Below are 21,765 nucleotides of genomic sequence, written 5' to 3' on the forward strand. Positions count from 1 at the left end.
AGTCCAGATAGAAAAGCAAACTTTAAATCACAGTGTAATCCACAAAAATTTTTTTTCAACCAGTTCCAATTTTTGGACACAATTGCTTTGTACAAGGCCCTTTGAAATAGTTAAAATTTAGAAAAACTATGTTAGCTCTTAAGACTGTTAAAAGAGCTTGACATAATGATGTTACAGAAAGCCTGGAATGATCCAATGAAGCTCACTTGCTCTCAGTTTTAGATAAACCATATATGTTGGATTGTTAAATTTGAGATACCTAGCATTCTGCAATTTAGGTCTGTATGCTTTTTACTTTTAAAATTTAAGAATTTGTGCTCTGAATGATCAAATAGTGCTTATGCATATAACAGGGTAGAGAGACAGAAGCAGGAACAGGCAGACTGGCTGCCATTCCTTGTCCTTGTCCCTTCTGTCTGCTCAGCATTGCATCTTAATTCAGGCATGGTTTCCTTCTATTCTTTTTTTTTTTCTTGAATCAGTTCTGCTCTAATGAAGGATCAGTGCATTAAAGATGTATTGCAATTTATTTACTATATTTTTTTTAATCTGTGTTTGTTTTACAGATAAAATACACAGTATTACAGATAAAATACACAGTAAAATTAGCAGAGAAACTGGAGAGAACATTAGTTTTCCAAAGAAGGGCATAGTTTCACATACCTTGAGTGAAAGGAATTGTTTTCTCCTTTCTTGACACTATGAATGATGTTTTTCCCATTAATTTCTATTTGGTATTTTGTTTGCAAAACTGGTCAGAGTGGTTGTAGTACTGCCTCTACTGTTCCTTGAATGCTGCAAATGTAGTCTTCTGTTCGTATCTGCATTTTGGTACGAATATGAATGCAATTGTTTGGAAGTTATATTGATGCATGTGTAGAGGACAAGTAGAAATTGAGTATCAACTAGTTTTTATAGTGTTAACAGGGAATTTTTCATGAAGTAGGCAAGGTTTTTTATCAAAAATTGTAAACTATTTTTAGTTATTTTATAAGCACCTTCTTCTCTCCACCTGAAACCTCATGAAAGAATTTTAAAAAAAGCATGCTAGCATTAGAACTCATTTTGTTAATAGACACAAATGTGAACAGCTTGAAAATACTGAAGATGAGCCAAGGTGGCCCTTTAAATAGTTTAGAGATGCTTAGTTTTGAGTGTCTCTTTATTTCATGTTGTAGTGCTTAATCCTTTTATTTACTTGTCATGTAAATTTGTCTAAATATGAGGGTTTTTTTTTTTTTCCTTTTGACTCCCCAGGTGGCCCAGAACATTGGCAGGCATCACTGCATACCTGCTGTGTACACGTTACTCTGCTGGCAGTGGGATATATCCTGGCAACTCACAAGATGAGAGAAGAGCCTGGCGCAGATGCGACAGGGGAGGGTACTGGGCAGACGAGGACTACTCCAGGTGCCAGTATGCAAATGATGTGACTCGAGTTCTTTATATGTTCAATCAGGTAATTTGTGCATTTCTGTAAAATCAAATTATGAAAATCTAATTAATGAAAATTTAAACTCAGAAGACCCTTCATCTTTTTTAAGCTGGAAATATTGGTAGTCTAGATAGGTTATGATGGACACATGCCTCTGAGTACAATACTGGAACTTGCAGGTTTAGGTTAAAAGCTTGGTTTAGTACCTGTTTTGAGTGCCCCTAGGTTGAAAGTGCAAGGAAAATTTTATTCCTTGTACTTGTCTAAAGGATAAGAGCTTGTCATGATTATTTTTGTCAACTGGATGCCCTGCCCTGCCCACATTCTGTAAAGAAACAAGGCAGGCTTATTCTGTAATGGAGAGCAGCTCTTTTCATGATAATAATAGAGAGTAGTCAAACTCTGCTTTGCCTTTGTTGCTGTAAACCTTTGATAGATTCGGTGTAACTGATAAAAGTTAACTAGTGAAAGTAGTGAGTATTAACTAGGCTTCTTTATTTGGTAGCACTTAACCAGGATCCAAGAGAGTATTCTAGAATTTAAATTGTAGCTATGAAACAAAATTTTTCAGCTCCAAGTTTCTGTTGAGGTTCATCTAGGTAACGCACACTTCCACTAACGCTGTTCTGCAGTGGTGTACCCAACCTTGTCTGTATAGGTGCTGTGTTGTAAATTACTCCATAAAGCTTTGAACTTCTGGTTTAAGCTTGTTTTCCAACACATGCGGTCAGATCACTAGTATAGATGCAACAGGTCAAACTATGGAAATACGAGATTGTTTGTTTGCTTGTTTTTGGTGTGGTGTTTTGGAGTTTGTTTGGTGGTTGGTTTTTTGTTTGTTTTTTAATAATAAGGCTTGGTCACTGGAGTTGATGATGTTGGTAGCACCACTTATATTTAGCATGAGGCTGTGATGCTTATCTGAGCCTAGGGTAGGATTTCTCCATTTGTGTGGGTTTGGAGTGTTTTGGTTCATCTCATATTCTTTTAGGGAAAACTTCACACTACTGATCTGAAGCGCCTCAGCCCCCAAGTGGGACAGTTGGATCTGAACTGGTGTTTTCCCCTTGGGATGTCTTAGATTTATACACACAGTGAAATCTTGATGTCCGGTTGCTTGGGCTAACTCCAGTTTGAGGCAAAAGACTTGTACTACATATTGTGTAGATGCGTTGTTGATGACTTGCTCCCTCTGTGTTCGGGTACTGCCTAATGCAGACATAGCTTTTTGTTTCCCTGCTCTGGTTCCTTGAGGACCCCTCAGCACTGGTCTAACAAAGAAAAGGAAACAAAGGGAGTGGCTGTTTTGGCCCAAGATAAACTTAGAGGCTGACATAACTATTCTGCTTTACTGCTTTATATTCCTAGCACTAGAAGTGCATGCCATGGTTTGATCCCATGAAACACATTTGAGGGCTCAAATGAAGATTGTTCTGTCTTAATGACTGGTTAACAGGTGAGAGATGATGCTGGGGATCACTCTGTCCTTTTCTGAGACACAGGAAGGTTGAGTGTTAGCTTAAATAGAGCTTTGATGCTGCTGGTTTGCTTTTTTCTCACCTGGGTATTCACATTTTCCTGCAAGGCCTGTGACAACTCAATGCCGTTGCTGCCAATGTACTGTAGCCCAGCTGCTCGAGAGCCTAGATAACTTAAGCTTGTTATTACTGCTTTTGGTTAGCCAACATTTTTCAGGTTGTGGAAAAATGTTGCCAACTTTGTGTTAGGAAGTTAAAAATATAAGTATCAGACTGGTATCTTCAGAAAAGCAAAACAAAAATTTTAATGTGTGAAGTAGACAAGTTCCTGTGATCTACTTAAAAATGCATGTACTCAGGTATTCTGTGCTGAAATAAAGGTTTAATTTTTTTTAAAGGGAGGGTGTGGGAGTTGTTTTTACATATGAAAGTTGCCTTCTTTTTATGTATAGTAGGTCTGGAATTTTTAGCACTATTCTGCACAGAAATATTTTGTCCCTGAGACTAATGTTAAATGTAATCATATTACAAGCGTGTTTATAGCCTCTGAATAAAGGTAGTTGAGCTGTTTTCAACATCAGAGCTTCGCCAAACATTTTAAATCAAGTAAAGGTTCACATGTAAAATAAAATAAAACCTTTTTAGTATTCTACAAGAGCATTCATATTCCACTGTTCTTGTTTGTGTATTGAACAGGTACAGTTTTAGGTGAAAAGAAATTAATGATAAAAAGTTCAAAGAAATTTTACGGAGTATCTGAATTTGAAATTTGACTTTGTTCAGTGTGTGTTATGATTTTGAACTTTGTTTGCACTTTTAATGCATGACTCTTAGCATATTAACAAAAAATTAACTTCCGCTAGTCACATTGAAATTTATGTACAAGTGCTAAGACTGGCAAGGACAAATATATAGTTGTGCTTATGTAGCACTTTTCAAGTTCAGTAGGGCAGACTAGATATCTCCACACCAAAAACCAGAGAGAGAGAACCTCTCTAGTTTGGATTATCATGGATAAACAGCATGAGCTGATAACATTTGCACAGCTTTCCACTGTACTATGTAAAATTTCCCATTTTTGGTCCCTGCTAGCTCAGGCATGTTGATGTTGTGTATTATTTAGTGAAGAATTTTCCAGCATGGGGTTTGTTTACAGAGTGAAATCATGATCTTTGCCATAGAGAGATCTGTCTTGTATTTTTGTGCGTGTATGCCATTCCAAATGCTTCCTATAATTACAGAATTGAAAGTGAATGCTATGGTAGTGGTGTGTTTGGATTGGTTTTGGCTTCTCTTGCTATAAAATGCTATATTTAAAGAGCTTTGTGTTGTCATGCATTGGCTTTGGTGAAAATGAAAATAAGCAGTTGACAGTACTGTTTTGGGGGTGGGTTTTCTCCTTTTTTTTTTTGGTACAATACCTCTTTCTCTTCTAGGAAAACAGCACAAAACCCAGTTGCTGGCTGCCAGTACAAATGATAGTTCTCTGGCTTGTAGGAAATGTTTTTGCTTGCAGATAAGGTGGTGATTCTTAGCTACTTAAAACACTGTGACCCTGTGGGAATTGCTCTCCTGTTTGGATGAATGCTTATTTATTAATTAATGAAGTGTTTTCTCTATCTTGTACTTTTTCAAATGCTCATGTTTGTTCTCTGTGTAGATGCCGCTCAACCTTACTAATGCAGTGGCAACAGCAAGACAGCTCTTGGCTTACACCGTTGAAGCAGCAAATTTTTCTGATAAAATGGATGTTATTTTTGTGGCTGAAATGATAGAGAAATTTGGAAGATTTGCTGAAAAATATAAAGAGGTAACTGGATAATTTGCAATCACTTTAAAGATAATCAAAGTGTTTGTCCTTAAGTATTCTGAGCAGTGAAATCTTCCCAACGTTAGATGCAGGCACTGAGTTAGTGGATTGTCAGATTCTATTCCATGTTTTTGTTTGTTTAGTAGGTCCCTGAAGTTGCTGACCCATGGTCACAGACTTTGCATTCGCGCTGAGATGATCCAGCATTCACTGGACCTGTAATGTGAGTAACACCTCTGGTCAGCACTGGAGCAGGGAGATAGGTACAGTAAGTCTGTTTTTATTTAGTATAGAGTGGGTCACACAGGTTTTCATTGGTATGTTCTTATCTAAAAACACAAATAATGAAAGCCTCAGAGATCCTCTCAATAATGAATAAAACAAGACTTATCTTCTCCCCTTCCACCATGATAGGCTGTCTTTATTCAATATTGAGCCATATCTCTAAGGTTTTCAGTACTCCTCTGTTGTGCAGGATATAACATAAGACATTAAAACAAAATCTTAGAGAACGCTCATTTTTGGGGAGAAAAATGCAAGTAGTTGAATAGTCCCACCAGTGGGTAGAAACTCTCTGTTTCACTGCTGAACAGAGGTTATATTGATCTCACTGTACAGTGCATGTTGGGAAGTTGGAGACCACAATGCCTTGAGTTTAAACACGTGCAAAAAAAAAAGCCAAATTTTCCCCATCCACCCCCCAGCAAACCATAAATGCTGGTTCTACATCCTTCTCAGAACTCCTTGGAGGATTTTCGTCTTAGACAATGGGGTTTTTTTTCTCAGTGGGTTTGATTTGAAGCCAGCCTGTGATTTGCTGGTATATTTAAGGAACATGAGTACAATTTCATGTAAAAATTTTAGTAGCTATTAATAAGGCTGATTTCTTATCAAGTTACGACTCTAACTTGTTCTTGACACTGGTTTTCGTATTCATTCACTCCCGCCATCTTCTAAGTCATTCCTTCGTTTGTGCTGAGGTGGCTATTCTGAAAGATTAGTACAATAAATAATAAACAGGGTCATTTAATAGCTCTTTCAAATCAGAAGAAACAAGACAAATGCTCAGAAAGTTCTCAGCAGATTGTCTTGAGTTAGAATACAGCTGGAAAAACTTGTTCATACCTTGATAAGCAGGAGAAAGAATAATGTGTAGTATATTTTAAAAGTATGAAGCAATTTGAATTCTGTGAGTTGAGGATATTAACACTGCTGGTTTATTCTAAATTCACCATTTGTTGATGTGTAAAACTTGTTACCATTTCTCGAGTAGTAATAAGTCATGAGAAACACCTTCAATTAATTTAACTTTGTTGTTGAAGATTTAGTGAAAGGACTACAGCCTGCAAGTGCTGCTTAAGGTTCTGTAGTTAGTTGTTAAGAATTTTTACTGTTTGTAACTTCTGTTCCTAAGAGAGTCAGTTCTCAAAATAATAAATATTTTTATACTCCAATTCTTACCTTTTAAAAAAGAAGAGCAAATTATAATGTTCTCTCCTTACTAGTAATATTCTGAAAAAAATTTGGGAAGCCTGGATGGATAGTAAAGGACATATCTTCCTCACACTGCCCTGTCTCTCTTCAAGCAGAAAATTCCAGTCCCTAAATTTAGGCACTGTGAATTGCATTGCAGTCAATTCAACTAAAAATTATACTCACCTTTTCTTTTGGTCCAGTATTTGTCACTACTCCTTAAATGTTGTGAAAATCTGGTGTGGGTCAATGTTGTCAATGTAGGTACTCATTAATTTTGGTAGAGTGGCCTAAATAAATAAGTTCCCTTTATAGTTTGTTTTTATTCAGAAGGCAGGGTGAGGACTATGAACTTAAAACAATGTAATTGGTGGTTTGAAAGCAGCACTGGTACCTGTGGGTATTTGCTGTGTCTCTCATGTAAACCTGTGACCTAAAACAGGTCATGCAAATTTGAAGGCAAGCAAGAAAGCAATAAAAAAAGTTTGACTTGCCAAAAGGAAGCAAAACAGAAGGGTTGTATGCTAATTTTTTGCCTGTTTTACTATTTTCTTGTCTTCTATCATACATGCAAACTGTATTACTGTTGAGTTACAGTTTTAGTTTTCAAGTTGATTGTAAATAGTCCTCTTAAGCAATTAGTACAGTAGAAAGTGGAGTATTGCACCCCTTCCTTTTAATAAAATATTTATCATGAATTTTTTCCTAAGTACAATATAAACAGACATATTATATTGGCATAACATTTTTCTTCAATGGGGTAAATGTCTGAGTTGAAGTATTCTGGTATCTCAACATGATGAGGTGATTGAAATAGGAGGAACCAATTTCCTTGTGCTTTTTGTGCTGCCAAGTCACTTTGTATTTTTTGATAATGACCCACCTTTGGGTCATTAGGTATGAATTCATTAGGTATGAATGGTTTCATACCTATAAAAGAGTCTTACTTCTCTTCCATGTTAGCTTGGTGACGTCATGGTGGACATAGCAAGTAATATTATGTTGGCTGATGAACGTGTTCTGTGGATGGCACAAAGGGAAGCCAAGGCTTGCACCAGAATCGTACAGTGTCTACAGAAAATTGCTATGTATCGGCTTGCAAATGGAGCTCAAGTTTATTCTACTGTAAGTATGAATTTATTTATTTATTTAGAAGACGTTTTGCTCACTCTTGAGTTTGAATAGCTTTTTATTTTTCTTAATAGATGCTGGCATTGTCTGAAATGCCTACTATTTCTGTAGGGAGAAGAGCAATACTCTTGAAAGATTTTTACCTGCCAGATAAACTGAAACAGTTTTCTGGATGTGTTTTTCTGTGAAGGCACAGAATCCCTTTAAGATTATTTATTATCCTGTCTGTGGTGTGTAAAATCATTTCATGTTTGATTTTTGTCATCACAGTATTCTCCAAATATCGCTCTTGAGGCCTATGTAATAAAGGCTGCTGGTTTCACTGGGATGACTTGCACCGTATTTCAGAAAGTGGCTACATCAGACCGTACAGGACTCAGTGATTATGGGAGAAGAGATCCAGATGGAAACCTAGATAAACAATTAAGCTTTAAGTGCAATGTTTCAAATACTCTGTCAAGTCTGGCTTTAAAGGTGATACCCTCTTTGTTTCCCTACTGACTTTGTAATAATATGTATTAATAATTTGGCAAGCAAGTTTATTGTTATTAATTTCTAAGGTTAAATTAGTGGTTTTGTGTAATCCAAAAATGACTGTGAGAAGAACGAAAGGGATAAAGGATAATAAACCTTAATTATAAAATAGTTGTTTTAATGGACACAACTTTTAATAAGTAGATGTGGTTTTCTTCATTGTAACTTCTTAAGTTGAAAGATCCTTTCAGACCTTTTCATAAGTATTGAAATTGAGACACTTCCTAGTTTGTAATAGTATGTCTTTATTTTTCTGCATTTTCACCTTCATTATGTATTAAATCAGATATTATCAGTCTCCTTAAAAATGTGAAATATTCTGCTCAGAGTAATCCTGTAATTAAACATGAAATAGAAGATTGACCTGAGAGGTTAATTTCGTGTGTGCATGTGCATACACACACACGCACTCATATATTACATCTGTATGTGGGTGTGTATAAAATGGAAACACTTCTTCGTGTTCTATAAAAGTATTTTTTCAGTTATATTCCCCAACTTACCTATTTGTTTTTAGCACTTAATTTGCTTGAATGTCACTGCAGGATGTATATTACAATTTATACTTATGTAATTCTGTGAAACTATATGCATGCTTCTCACTCAAGTGTTATTTATATACAAGTAAAACCACCCTGCTTGTACGCAGCATTTTGTTTTGAATGGTACCAATGCACAATTGCAGCATTTCTCTTTGTCTACTTGTGTTGGTTGCTGCTTCTAGTTCTAATAGTCTAATCTGGAAAAACTCTTGTAATACTTTACTGATACCAACTTTAACTTTGCTCTCTGTAACAAGTAAGGTAACTTCAGAATCTTTTACTTTTTTTTTTTCTTTTAAAAAATGTTTTAAGACTTTAATAACCTGATTAAGCTATTTTATCCTGGATTACTCGGAAATACTGTCAAATAGGTTGGTCATTATATATAGTCTGCTAAATGTATTCATCTCTGACACGGTATATATAGAGGAGTTGCTAATTTAATCTCTGTAAAGAATACAATTTTCTCTTTAGAACTTTAAATCTGTTTGTTTCTAGAACACAATTGTAGAGGCTTCTATCCAGTTGCCAGCTTCCCTTTTCATGCAAAAACAAAAAAGAGAAATCAGATCAGCAGATGAATCTGTCTACAAGCTTCAGCTTATTGCATTTCGCAATGGAAAGCTTTTCCCAGCAACAGGAAATTCAACAAATCTGGCTGACGATGGGAAACGTCGTACAGTTGTAACTCCAGTTATTCTTACGAAGATAGGTTTGTTTTTATTATTACTTTTTAATGATCTTTAGTAAACATTTTTGACTCCCTTGTTTTGATTAGTGTGTATCCAGTAGAAGGTTTTAGCATCCAATGTGTTACATGATGAGAAATTTATGTGCAAATACATTTCCTTTGCAACAGATGGCTTAAACATAGCCAGTCACCACGTTCCTATCAACGTGACACTGCGGCGGATTGCACATGGAGCAGATGCTGTTGCAGCTCAGTGGGACTTCGATCTCCTGAATGGACAAGGGGGATGGAAATCTGATGGTTGTCGCATCCTTCTGTCTGATGAAAATATTACGACTATTCAGTGCTACTCCCTCAGCAACTATGCTGTTTTAATGGTATGACACTGAAAAATTAACTTTCTTTCTGAAACTTAAACATGTTTCAAGATATGATTCCGTTTGGTTTTTCTCTTGTGTTAAGGAAAACAAGCATTCCCACATTCCATTTCACATAAAACTAGACATAATAAGTACATCTTTAGTTTTTGCTTTTGTTGATGTAAATGTTGAAATAAGATGATGTTTAAGTGGAAATCTATCAAAGTGTAATTAATTGGATAATAAATAACTAATAATCAACTGGATATAATAGAAACAAAAGAATTTTCATATGCAAAATAGTATATTATAGGCAGACATTTTAATGAGTTACCTAATCAAATTGGCTTTTATGAAGTTTAGTCTAATAATGACAGGTGTTCTTCAACTGTTGCTGCTCTTTATTTTAAACTATTTTCTCTGTGTTAGATTAGATTTGTTGGCTTTGTCAGATGACCAGGAGTGTTTTCCCAGATATTTTTTTCTCAACCAAAGACAGCTATTTCATTCTAAATTAATTGTTCATTCACTAGTATGTATGTCTGTTACCAGAAGGCATCACTGGAAATGGAAAAAAAACCAAAACGCTTAGTAACTATGAAAAACATTTTTGAAATACTGCTGAAAAATAGTATCTAAAATCTAGTCTAAGCATATTGGCATCAATACAATGGTTAACCAGTTTTGAAATACGGTGATAGAAGAGACTCTTTTAGTGCTCCTCAGCTGTGAAGCTGAATTTCCTCTTTTTCTGTTCTCAGAACTCTTAATTTCAGAATTTTGCCTGGGAAGCTTCCCTTTTTATAGATGATGACTGCTACCCTGCTCATGAGAAATCACCACAGTTGCTAAATGATAAAATCTGATACATAATTAGGGTGGGCTGGTAGGAAGCTGAGCGAAATATTACACGGTTTAGGAAATACTGTTAAGTGTAAATTTGGTATGGGTTTTGTGGTAGTTAATTTGTTCTAGTGGAATTAAATATGTTTTTATATAATCATACATGGAAGAAAGAGGGCTCCTTTATGATGATCAGTGGATTAGAAGTTGATAGGGAGTTTAGAAACTCAGATTTTCAAAAATCTTCCTCTGAAGAGAATTAAATGGTAATTTCCAAGCTAAACATAAATAAAATTGATTTACATGACAAGCTTTTTAAAAGTGCTCAAAGAAAGCAACTTTTCACTTTATTTTTGAGGGTACTGTTTAAAATTACTTTAAACTTTTACAATCATATAGTTCCTTTCTTGGATATTTTTAAAATATATAATCCTTTCCTAAAATTTAACAGCATTTTCTAAAATAGAATTAAACTTCATTTGTATGTGTAATATGCATATAAAGAGAGATTATGCTTTAAATTGGTCACATTTCTGCCGCTTGAGGAGGAAAAATGAAAAGCATGTTCAATCTGCTTCCATAAAGACTATTTCTGAATTAATACATGGTAAGATTGTATGACTATCTTCTTGTGAATTATAAAGAGAACTGCTGACAATCAGAAATCAAGAAAGTTGGAGAAAGATGCAGTTTTCTTCCTTTTCTATCAGTAGCTCTCATTGTATACTTGCTCAAAACTGATATTCCTTAAGTGTTTAGCTACTTTCTAAAATGTTAGGCTGTAGAGACTGGAGAGGAGGGGGTAGATGGACTGGCACAGAATAATACTCATCTGACAGATGTTCTTTGCACACAGATAATACACTGCAGAAACTCTGGATGTCTAAGTGACTGCTAAAAAAGGTTTTTGTAATGTCTGTCCAGATATTAACCAAAAACGCCGTAATAGTCTATTTCACTTCTAGACTCCCATCATGTTGTGAAAGTCTGGGTTCTGGTCTTGGGCTCAGAGGAAGTTCTTTTGGGTTCAGTTTTAGAAGTTTGCTCTTTAATCCAGCAGTTGTCATTAACATCAAATACATGAAATGGCAGTGGCAGGGGGACCTGAACATGGTGGCTCATCGTCCTGGCTGGATGGTGAATGACTTAACCAGAGCTATTTCCCTCTGTTTTAATCTACTTTACTTTAGTTCGTATATGTGTAGAAGAAAGCAATTTGTAGTGTACTGACCCTCTTCATACATTTCAGAACATAATGTAAAGTCCTCTGATAAGGAAACACATCACTAAGTGCCTGGTTTTCTGATCTAGCGATAGGCAGTTGCAGTTGTAAAACTTTGTATTTATTTGGAAATTATCTTCACCACTGTTCTTAATAATAGAAGAGATAAGGAGGAGGCTCAGCTGAAAACTCATTATTACAGGCTGAAGGGAGGAAAAAAACCCAGCAATAGTGGTTGAGAAGAAGCAAGAGTTCTGCTAATTGGCTATAACCCCCGCCCTTCAGTATTCTTAATGCCGTCACTTCTGTTATTGTACTGTCATTCTTTTTTACTTAATAATTATTTAGGATCAGTTTAGCTCAGAAGTAACATTATTAGTTCCTGTCACTCCTTCTACTAGATCTGAGGAAAAATGTCAGTGCAACACGTAAGAATTCCATTGACTTATTCCATTGGTTATTGGGTCAAGGCCTTGGCTATCTAGGCAAGGCACACTGAGTTTTCTCAGATACTTTAGAAGATTATTGTAAATCTTGCGATTTTGTAGCTCTCATTCTTGAAATTCACACCAATACGTACATGACATCTTGTAACATGACACCAGTCCGGAAGCAGCAACCAGAATTGTCCTACAGTTTCTGTTGCCTGGTACTCATGGGCCAGGTGTGACAAAACATTTGCTTGTGCTTGTAACAGCAGTCAGTTCCCAGGGATCCCCAGCTGCATAACAACCAGGCCACAGGTAGTGTTGAAATCAGATGACACTGGCTGCCTGAGGCATAATATCTTATGATCCTTTTCAAGGTGCCAAAGAAAACCAGATAGATAAGAATCAAACTGACAACCTGATTGAATTAGTTTGAAATGAGGTTGTTAAGTTAGTTAGGAATAACGAATTTATATTCTGATGAAAGAACAATTGAAGGTATGGTGAAGAAACTGTTGACTCTAATTTAATTGTAAGCCTTAATTCAAAAACTCTTTTGCTGTCCATGAAATCAGATTACCCATCTTAAGCTTGAAAATATCATGGATTTTTCTCAAAACAGACTCAAACTTCCTCCTAATCTTTTATTGTTCTTTCTGAATGGCAAGTTTTCTCTCCTTTTCCTCAGGACGCTTTTGAACTTTGCCAACTCCAGAGATTTTAGAGTGACTCAGAATTACAGGGGAGAGACTTTTCTGTATCGTGTCCAGTCCAAAAAACTATTTTTAATAGACTTCCTTCACTAACCATAGTTAAGTAAATTTACTGTATTTTGTGCTGGAAGGAACTACAGTTTCTTTTGAGTTGTCATGTCATGTTTGTGTCCCTTCCCCGCTCCTGGAACTCTAGTAAATTGTAACTGCTTCCAAACAGAATTATTTCTTCTTTTGAGTAAATGAAAATGTTGTTCCAGGGTGGATTCAGAAAATTTAATTGACTCTATAGAGCTGTTGAATTCTCTTAGAATTATCAACGATCTATTCTGGTCAAACAGTAATCATAGAATAACAATCTGGTAGGAACATCTGGTGCCATTTGGTCCAGTTAACCTGCTCAAAGTTTGACTGCCTTCAAAGTCAAGTCTTACTGTTCCAGGTCATATTCAGTCAAGCTTTGAGTATGTCCAGGGACACAGACTCCCTGGGCAGTATGTGACCACTTCAGAATTTTTCTCCTGTATCTAATCAGAATTTTCTGTGTTGCTGATATTGTCAGTTTCCTTTCATCAGTGGATGGTTCAGGTCCAAGAAGAGTTTTAAAGAGCTTGACTTGGTCGTCTTTATACCATCCTAGTAGGTAGCTCAATATAATAATGAGATTTCTCCCCTCTTCCTTTTCTTCTTAAATATAAAAGACATCTTCTTCAGCCTCAGACACTGTATGCTTCAGCCTGCTAATCATCCTGGTGATCTGTTAGACTTGCTCCATCCAGTATGTCCGTGTCTTTCTTGTGCTGGGGAGCCTCAGACTGAGAGTTCTGCAGGATGGTCTCTCAGTGCTCAGGAGAAGGGAAGGATCATCACTCACCCATTTGCTGTGCCAGTGCTCACACAGCAAAGTGTGGCCTTGGGCTACAGGTGACACTGCTGACTTGTGGTCAGCTTTTGTCTGCCACTAACTATGGCTGTTTTCTAATCAGTCCAATGCCCAGCCTCTACTTTTATGTGCATGGGGTTATTCAATCCCAGATGCAGATCTTTTAATATTTTCCTTTCCTAAATTTCATGATGTTTTATCAACCCGTTTTGCTGTCTAACCAACATCCCTCTGATTATCCTCCAATCTGTTGCTTGGTCCCCCCAGTCTGTAACATCATTTACAGACTTGCTGAGGGCACTTTCTGTCATGTTCTTTGGGTTGTTAAAGAAGATAATTACAACTGAAACACACAGTTATTCCACATCTGTACATACAGATATTTTAAGATGAAGAAAATGGTGTGTTTCTATAAGCTGCTGACCTCTCTGTATCTTCCAGAACATATGAAGTTGAACTGTTCTATAAGAATTGTGACTGCATTTATAAAGGTCAGCCAGAATAGCAGATAATTGCAGAAGAATTATATATATAAATAATAATAAATAAATAAATAATTGGAGAGTTGTTTTGGGATGGGTGAGAAGGGAGGGAAGGCAATTCATCTAGAAGGTGTCTGTTACTTCTTGTGTTCCCTTTGTCATTCCCCCACCCTCAAAAAATAGATACTGTGGACTAATGTTATTTTTGGTTTTGTTGTTAGGACTTGACTGGAGCTGAATTATATACACAGCCAGCTGATCTTCTGCACCCAGTAATTTATGCCACTGCCATGGTTTTGCTGATGTGCCTGTTGATGATCATGGTCAGTTACATATACCATCACAGGTAGGAATCAGAATTATTAGACTAAGAAAATTAGTTTCATCATGCTTAGGACTATCTTTTCTATTTTATTAGAGAATGATATAGTAATATGCTTTCAGTGTTTTTTCACTATAAAATTTGTTGATGGAAACTAACAGTTACGGAAGTAGCTATTTCATCTCTCTTGAGCTGAATTTAGCTCTCGTAACCATGTCTCTCCTTTAATTCTTCATTTTGCTTCATGATGAAAGAAGAGGCCATTCAAGAATAATAGTAGAATTTAACAAACTGTTCAGCCTTTTACATTTCTGTTGATGTGAAAACTTGAATCCTAAAATTCTTAAATCAGGCCCCAAATAGATGTATAAAGCTGGCAGTGGGAGGGTGTTTTAATTTCTTGGGATAAAGTCCAGAGATTGTATTTGTTTAGAAAGCATGTAGTAGTCAAACAATCATTAACAGAAATTATATGTTGTTTATCACAAGAATATCTTTCTAGTTTCTGAAAACAGTAATGTAGCTGTGTTTTATATTGTCTAATTTGTTCCTTTTAACAGTGTGATCAGGATCAGTGTTAAAAGCTGGCATATGTTAGTTAACTTGAGCTTTCATATTTTCCTGACATGTGTGGTGTTTATTGGAGGCATAACTCAGACCAGGAATGCCAGCATTTGCCAAGCAGTAAGTAAAAATTAGTTGCTGTTTTCTTACTCCTATATATGAATATGGTCCCCTTGCCACTTACAGAACTGTAATGCTGTAAAGGCATTCATCAAAATGTAAAATTTAGACAAAAAAATTAATGTTTTGCTTTTAGGTCATCTAGTCCAACACCCCTGCAATAAAGAGAGGCATCTTCAATTAGATCAGATTGCTCAGAGCCCCATCCAACCTGACCTGCAATATTTCCAGAGATGGGGCATGTACTACCTCTCTGGGCAACCTGTGCCTGTGTTTTGCCACCCTCATTATGAAAAACCAACTTTCTTACATCTAATATAAATCAACAGTTTTTCACTTTAAAGTCACCTCCTATCACTACATGCCCTTGTAAAATGTGGAAGAGATTTTTTTCCCCCAAAATGCTATCACAGAAACTAAGTTTTATTGGTTATTTCTGTTTTTGAGACTTACTGACTATGAAATTATTTTATAGGCCTGTATGTGGCCTTTACAGGCCATGTGAAATCTGATTTTCACAGGTATTGAAATACCTATTTCTCTTTGCTCAGTGTAACCGAAGGGGAGAGAAGTGCTTCAAGCCCCCATGCTTTCTCTAAACACATGTCCTTAGCTTTATTGAGACTCCTTCTTTTTAATGATTTACCCTTCTAAGATTTGGCCATCTCCAATTTAGTTGCAGTGTTTCAGTATAACAACAGTTGCTGCTTTCAAAAATGTCAGTGAAACTTTAAAAAAAATTTTTTTTTAATCCAGCAATTAAAAAAAAATTCAAATCCCTTGCCATAACATTCCATAGTGCTTTTTGTTTGAATTTACAGGAGTTATTAGGTTGATGGTTCAAAGTGATGCAATAAAATATATCCCTGATGTTTCTCCTATGTGTGTGCACACATACACACACCTTTGTTCTTACCTTCCTGGAGAAAGAAATCCTCCAGAAGAAACCTTGTGGTACAGATGGGCTGTTTGGGAGTTGTGTGTTTTTATGGGTGACTGAAACTGGCAAAAACCCACTTGTAGTCAGCTTAATAGGAACTAAAGTGTTAGCCTTGCATGTGCTGTCATGGCAGTGTTGGCCTGTGAATAAGGCAGTACCGGACAAGGAGATTCCCCTGTTAAGCAGAGTTTGCATTAATGTTTGGGCTGGTTAAACAGCTAATACACTTTCTTTATCTTTGCATTATGTTAAAATCTCTGATGAATGTTGGCTGTCTGTATTTTGCCATCTGCTCCATAGTTGTCACAGTATCGTGAGTTTGCTGTTCCCTTACTTGTTTCAATTTGAATAATATCAGTAACACAGGACATTTTTAATTAAGTCTTTTGTAAAATACAGTTTCCTAAAGCGTATGATTGATATGTAATCTGAAACAGGTTTTCCCCTGTTATTAAGTTTTCCATGCATGGGTTTGCATTACATGTTTTATTCTTTTTTAAAACAATAATAATTTGACACTTAGAACAGTCATATAAAATAAGAGGGGTTTTTTTTCTCTTGAACTGAGCTTTTGAAAATTTCAGCTTTATGTTGATTTGTGAGTTTAATGATTACTATAATAACTCAGTAGAAAGGAAATATTTGGGGGTTAATTGTTTTTTTGTTGTCTATTTTTGTTTTAAGGTTGGGATAATTCTCCATTATTCCACTCTTGCAACAGTACTGTGGCTGGGAGTGACATCTCGTAATATTTACAAGCAGGTAACCAAAAAAACCAAAAGGTGTCAAGATCCTGATGAGCCACCTCCTCCACCCAGGCCTATGCTGAGGTGAGTTGTTTGTTTCTGTGGCTCTGTATTTCCCAAGTTGCTACATTTATATTCTGACCAGAATATGTAATAAGTCACTATTCTTCGGTTCTCTCAAGGTCTGTAAAGTTCCTTTCAGATTTTTCTGTTTCTCGGTGTTTTGTTAAGGAGGATGAGCTGAAAGACTTGGTCTTAGTGTGTTTCAGATGCAATGCTGGGTTGCTGATTTGTAAATTAAAAAATTGGTAGTGTTTCAGCATCACCACTGAAAGTTTGACTTCAGGATTGTTAGGACTTTAGATAGCAACACAATCCATTAAATTGTCAGAAGAAAGAATGTAGAGAACTGTTACCACAATTAACAAACACTGCAATTTAATTAAATAAAGTTTAATATGTTTTCCAAAGGTTGTTTACAAATTATTTGAAAAATAGGGTTATCACTCATAATCAAATGAAAATAGTGCTCTTTGTGAGGCATTACTCCTTGAATTTTCATTTCTGAGATCCCACAAATGAGACAAACTAATTATCTATTAAATTCACTTACGTGAAATGTTCTTACTAGAAAATACTGACATGCCTTGTTCACGTTGCCTCCTGAGCTGCTGCATGTTAATTAAAACTGCTACACTGAAATCCGCCACAAGGTGGCAGAAACTGATTAACTTTGATTAGTTACAGGCAAATATTTAATGAGCTTGATATTTTAAGTACAGAGACTGCAGAAAAACAGAAGTGCATTTCTGATTATCTTCAAGTATCATCTTCAGTACTACATACAAGCATTTTTTTATCCCTTATTATTTGTTATGAAGTTTCTCCTCTGGAAAATGTTGCAGTAAAATTACCAGCCTTACAGGCTCAGCTCTACACAGACATACATGAACTTGCTTTTTTAGGTCTGAACACCTCATCTCTGACACTGGCAGTAGCTCCACAGACAAGTATCCAAGACAAGAACAGAGCAAACAAACATGCTTTATATTTTTCAGACTTTCTCAGTGTCCAACTTCCTACAGATCAGGAATTTCCTCAGTCAGATAGATGTGTGATGTTTTTGTATGGAAGGGCCACCGAAGAATTTTTTTTTCAGTTGTCTTTTAAATTTAGTCTCAAAGTAAAACTGCCCACAATGCAGTACCTGTACAAAGATTTGTTTTATCTGGCCAGCTCCTGATTGCTGCATCAAGATACAGAATACACCAATGTCAGAATCTGATCTTTGTAGGATTCAGCAACTAAATAATAAATTCAGTTCATCTTGTTTTCCAAGAAAGTCATAATTTGTTTTAGACTGTTGTTTTGTGTCTCAAGTGAGAGAAGAGTTATTTCTGGTGAATTATCAGAAATGCACTGGAAAAGTCCAGGACCACCATAATAGGTGTCTCCTGTTGATAAAAAACAAGCGCTCACCCGCATGTCACAGTAGGAGCTTTCACTTGTGTGTTCTGATCTGAATTTGGACTGGATTAGTATAAGCTGCGGGACTGAGTACTGTTAATTCTGATTATCAGTAATTACTGATCTGCCCCTAATGAATTCAATGGGAATTCATAGAAATCAGAATGAAAAGTAAGATACTCCAACAACATAGGCCCTTTTTCTTCTTGAAAGTATACAGTTTTCATTAATACCACCACAGAGAAGCAGGAACTATATACTGTAAAATTACAGAGTCCATTAAAAATAAAAAAAAAAAACCCAACTGCCATATGCCAAACCCCTCCACCCAAAAAAATTTCAAGAAACAGTGTATATAATATTAGGCAAGTTCACCTCTGGAACAGGACATACCACTTAGTATTTTCATTCTAAGTTTCCTTACTCTCTTCCAGCAGTTTACAACTTCTGATTGACAGCTTTTGCTTCTTCCTTATAACACTGTATGGTTTTGTTCAGTGTCTGTGAGTGAGAGGTGGGAGTGAGCAGCTGTGAGAGAGAGGCAGCTTACAGCAGGAGGAGAAAAACTGTACTGAGGAAGGCTTAGAAAACAATTGATGCTACCAAAGCCTAAACCTGATGCACCCTATTTAGTTTCATAAAGAACTTGTGTGTTTCCAAATCCTGGAAAGCTCTCATTTCCTTCATGGTGACTGGAAAAAATCCATTGCGCTTAAGCAGCTACTGATAAACTGGTTTTATTTTTTAGGTTCTACCTTATTGGTGGAGGGATCCCTATCATAGTTTGTGGAATAACAGCTGCAGCAAACATCCGAAATTACGGCAGCAGACCTAATGCGCCTTAGTAAGTAGCCTATAAGTGAGAGCTCTGTCAAAAGATTCCTTAGGCTTGCTTGTCTCTGAATACTTGTTGCAATTAATTCTGATTTTTCCAGAAAATGTAGCACAGACAGGGTCATTTCAATGAACTGAAGAAGCATAAGTGACTTGTGCAAAGATATTAATTTATTCTTTGGTTTGTTTCTTTTGCAGTTGCTGGATGGCTTGGGAACCTAGTTTAGGAGCATTTTATGGACCTGCTAGTTTTATAATTTTCATAAACTGTATGTATTTTCTCAGCATATTCATACAACTAAAGCGTCACCCTGAACGCAAATACGAGCTGAAGGAACCCATCGAGGAGCAGCAGCGTCTGGCCACCAACGAACACGGGGAACTGGCCCATCAGGATTCATTGTCAGTGTCCCTGGTGTCCACATCTGCTTTGGAGAACGAGCACAGTTTTCAAGCGCAGCTTCTGGGAGTGGGCCTTACTTTGGTTTTGTATGTTACGCTGTGGATCTTTGGAGCTCTGTCCATCTCCCTGTATTATCCTATGGACCTGATCTTCAGCTGTTTTTTCGGGGCAACATGTTTAAGTCTCAGTGCCTTTCTTATGGTGCACCATTGCATTAACAGGGAAGATGTCAGGCATGCTTGGATAACAACTTGCTGCCCAGGAAGGAGTACATATTCGGTGCAAGTAAATGTGCCACCTTCCAGTTCCAGTGGAACCAACGGAGAGGCCCCGAAATGCACCAACAGTAGTGCAGAATCCTCATGCACAAATAAAAGTGCCTCAAGCCTAAAAAATTCCTCTCAAGGTTGTAAACTAACTAACTTACAAGCTGCAGCAGCTCAGTGCCACCCTACTTCTCTGCCATTGAACACAGGTCCTCAACTTGATAACAGTCTCACTGAACATTCAGTAGATAATGATATCAAAATGCACGTAGCTCCACTGGAGGTACAGTTTCGGACAAACGGACACCCAAGCCGGCACCATAAGAACAGGAGCAAGGGCCATCGTGCCAGCAGGCTCGCAGTGTTGAGGGAATATGCCTATGACGTTCCCACGAGCGTGGAAGGAAGTGTGCAGAATGGCTTACCCAAAACTCGCCAGAGCAACAGCGAGGGCCACTCGAGGAGCCGAAGAGCCTATATGGCATACAGAGAACGTCAGTATAACCAGTCCCAACAAGACAGCAGTGATGCTTGCAGTACACTTCCAAAAAGTAGCAGAAATACTGAGAAAACAATAGCTACCAACAACAAAAAAGATATTCTAAGGAAACCAATAGCGGCTGAACTTGAAAACCAACAAAAATCTTATGGGTTAAATTTAGCCGTCCAGAACGGACTTAAAAGCAGTGGACAGGATGGACCTTTGCTCACTGCAGACAGTACTGGTAATATTAGAACTGGGTTATGGAAACACGAAACTACTGTGTAGCATTATAATTCTTTCTGGGATGAATCCGTATGAACTGTGATTACACATTCCTTAAAGCTATTAACACTTTTAAAGACTGTTTACAGACTGTAGGTACTTTATGCAGGGAGGGAACAAAGCAAAAAATTTTATGCGTTATTACCTTGTCTGTTCTTACAAAGCTGAACTCTTGCTTGGTATTTTGTGAAATTTTTTCTGAAGTGTCAGTCTTGAGAGATGCAGAACACAACTTTGTATATTTTTTTTACCTGTAACCCCGCAGATGTGTCCACAACACATTTCAAATTTGTATTTAAATGTATAATAAATAGTATTTTCCCCAGCAGCCCAAAGTTGCACTTACTTGTTGGGTTTTTTAAATATTATTGCACTGAATGTCATATTGATTTTACTCTTTCATTATCTGAAACTTTTGAGCTTCTGTTACTAAAGAAAATACTGAAGTTACAATTTCCTACACTTAAATTGTTGACACCTCAGTGTAAACAAGATCATATTTTGTATCATCCTGCTGCTGTGACCAATTTGAAGTTGTAGTTGCAGAGTGGTGCTTGAGGTTGTACCTGTTTCCAGCACTTATACGAGTTTTGCTAAAGTTACATGTATTAAATAGCAAAAAATGCTTCTGTATAATGTAGTACTGGTACCACAACTCAACCTTAAGCAACAAATGGAATTGGATTGTATATACTTAGTTAGTTGGTTACCCACTGCTGACTAGTCATTTTGGGTGTTTTGGTTAAGTGTATCTGAGTCATGATACAGATCTAACATTGTCCATACTCAAATATTGTGTTAAATAATTGATAAACTTGTTCAGATATGTTTAATTACTGCTTGCCAGATTTACTGCAGCTTCTAGTTGTCTGTTTGGTAGCCTGAATTAATCTTGGATGCATTGTACTAACCTTTGCAATAGGACAGTGTTGCTAGAATTTGGGTTCTATTTTTACTTCTTCTGGGTAGTTACCATTTAAGAATTCTTTCAGGAACATTTTGACAAGTGTATGACTCAGTTTTGATTGCTTTTCTATTTCCCTGGTTTCAAGAGAGGTAGCTTTTATCTTGTATCCAGCCTTACAGTTAGCATAAGGATAGACACTCAAAAAAAGGAGCTTATGGATATTACTAAAGAAAAGAATTTTAACTAAATACACAAGTGTATATCAAATATGTTTTAAATCTATTTGATAAAATATCTAAACATCTTAGACAACTGACTGCTTTGTAATTGCTGTTTGTGGGTTGTTACTTGGTGCAGGAGGGTTCCTTTTGGTGGCAGAAATGCAGTTTTGGATGTAGAAGTCAAA

At 36.6% G+C, this 21,765-nt stretch overlaps 1 protein-coding gene across 1 annotated transcript in view; it reads left to right on the forward strand.

Annotated features, from left to right (window-relative positions):
- The window catches only part of ADGRA3 (adhesion G protein-coupled receptor A3), a 54,589-nt gene extending 33,618 nt beyond the window's left edge, over window positions 1–20,971 (forward strand). Inside the window, exons 9-19 of the mRNA XM_082282386.1 lie at window positions 1,258–1,459; window positions 4,574–4,723; window positions 7,160–7,321; window positions 7,598–7,801; window positions 8,902–9,115; window positions 9,263–9,471; window positions 14,246–14,370; window positions 14,907–15,030; window positions 16,655–16,800; window positions 18,932–19,027; window positions 19,216–20,971. Of these exons, the coding sequence (XP_082138512.1) occupies window positions 1,258–1,459; window positions 4,574–4,723; window positions 7,160–7,321; window positions 7,598–7,801; window positions 8,902–9,115; window positions 9,263–9,471; window positions 14,246–14,370; window positions 14,907–15,030; window positions 16,655–16,800; window positions 18,932–19,027; window positions 19,216–20,455 (2,872 nt within the window). The 3' untranslated portion in view covers window positions 20,456–20,971. The remainder of the gene's footprint in view (window positions 1–1,257; window positions 1,460–4,573; window positions 4,724–7,159; window positions 7,322–7,597; window positions 7,802–8,901; window positions 9,116–9,262; window positions 9,472–14,245; window positions 14,371–14,906; window positions 15,031–16,654; window positions 16,801–18,931; window positions 19,028–19,215) is intronic.
- The last annotated feature ends 794 nt before the right edge of the window (window positions 20,972–21,765 follow it).

This window comes from Coloeus monedula (genome assembly GCF_965178545.1).
Source record: "Coloeus monedula genome assembly, chromosome: 5".
NCBI classification, from domain to species: Eukaryota; Metazoa; Chordata; class Aves; order Passeriformes; family Corvidae; genus Coloeus; species Coloeus monedula.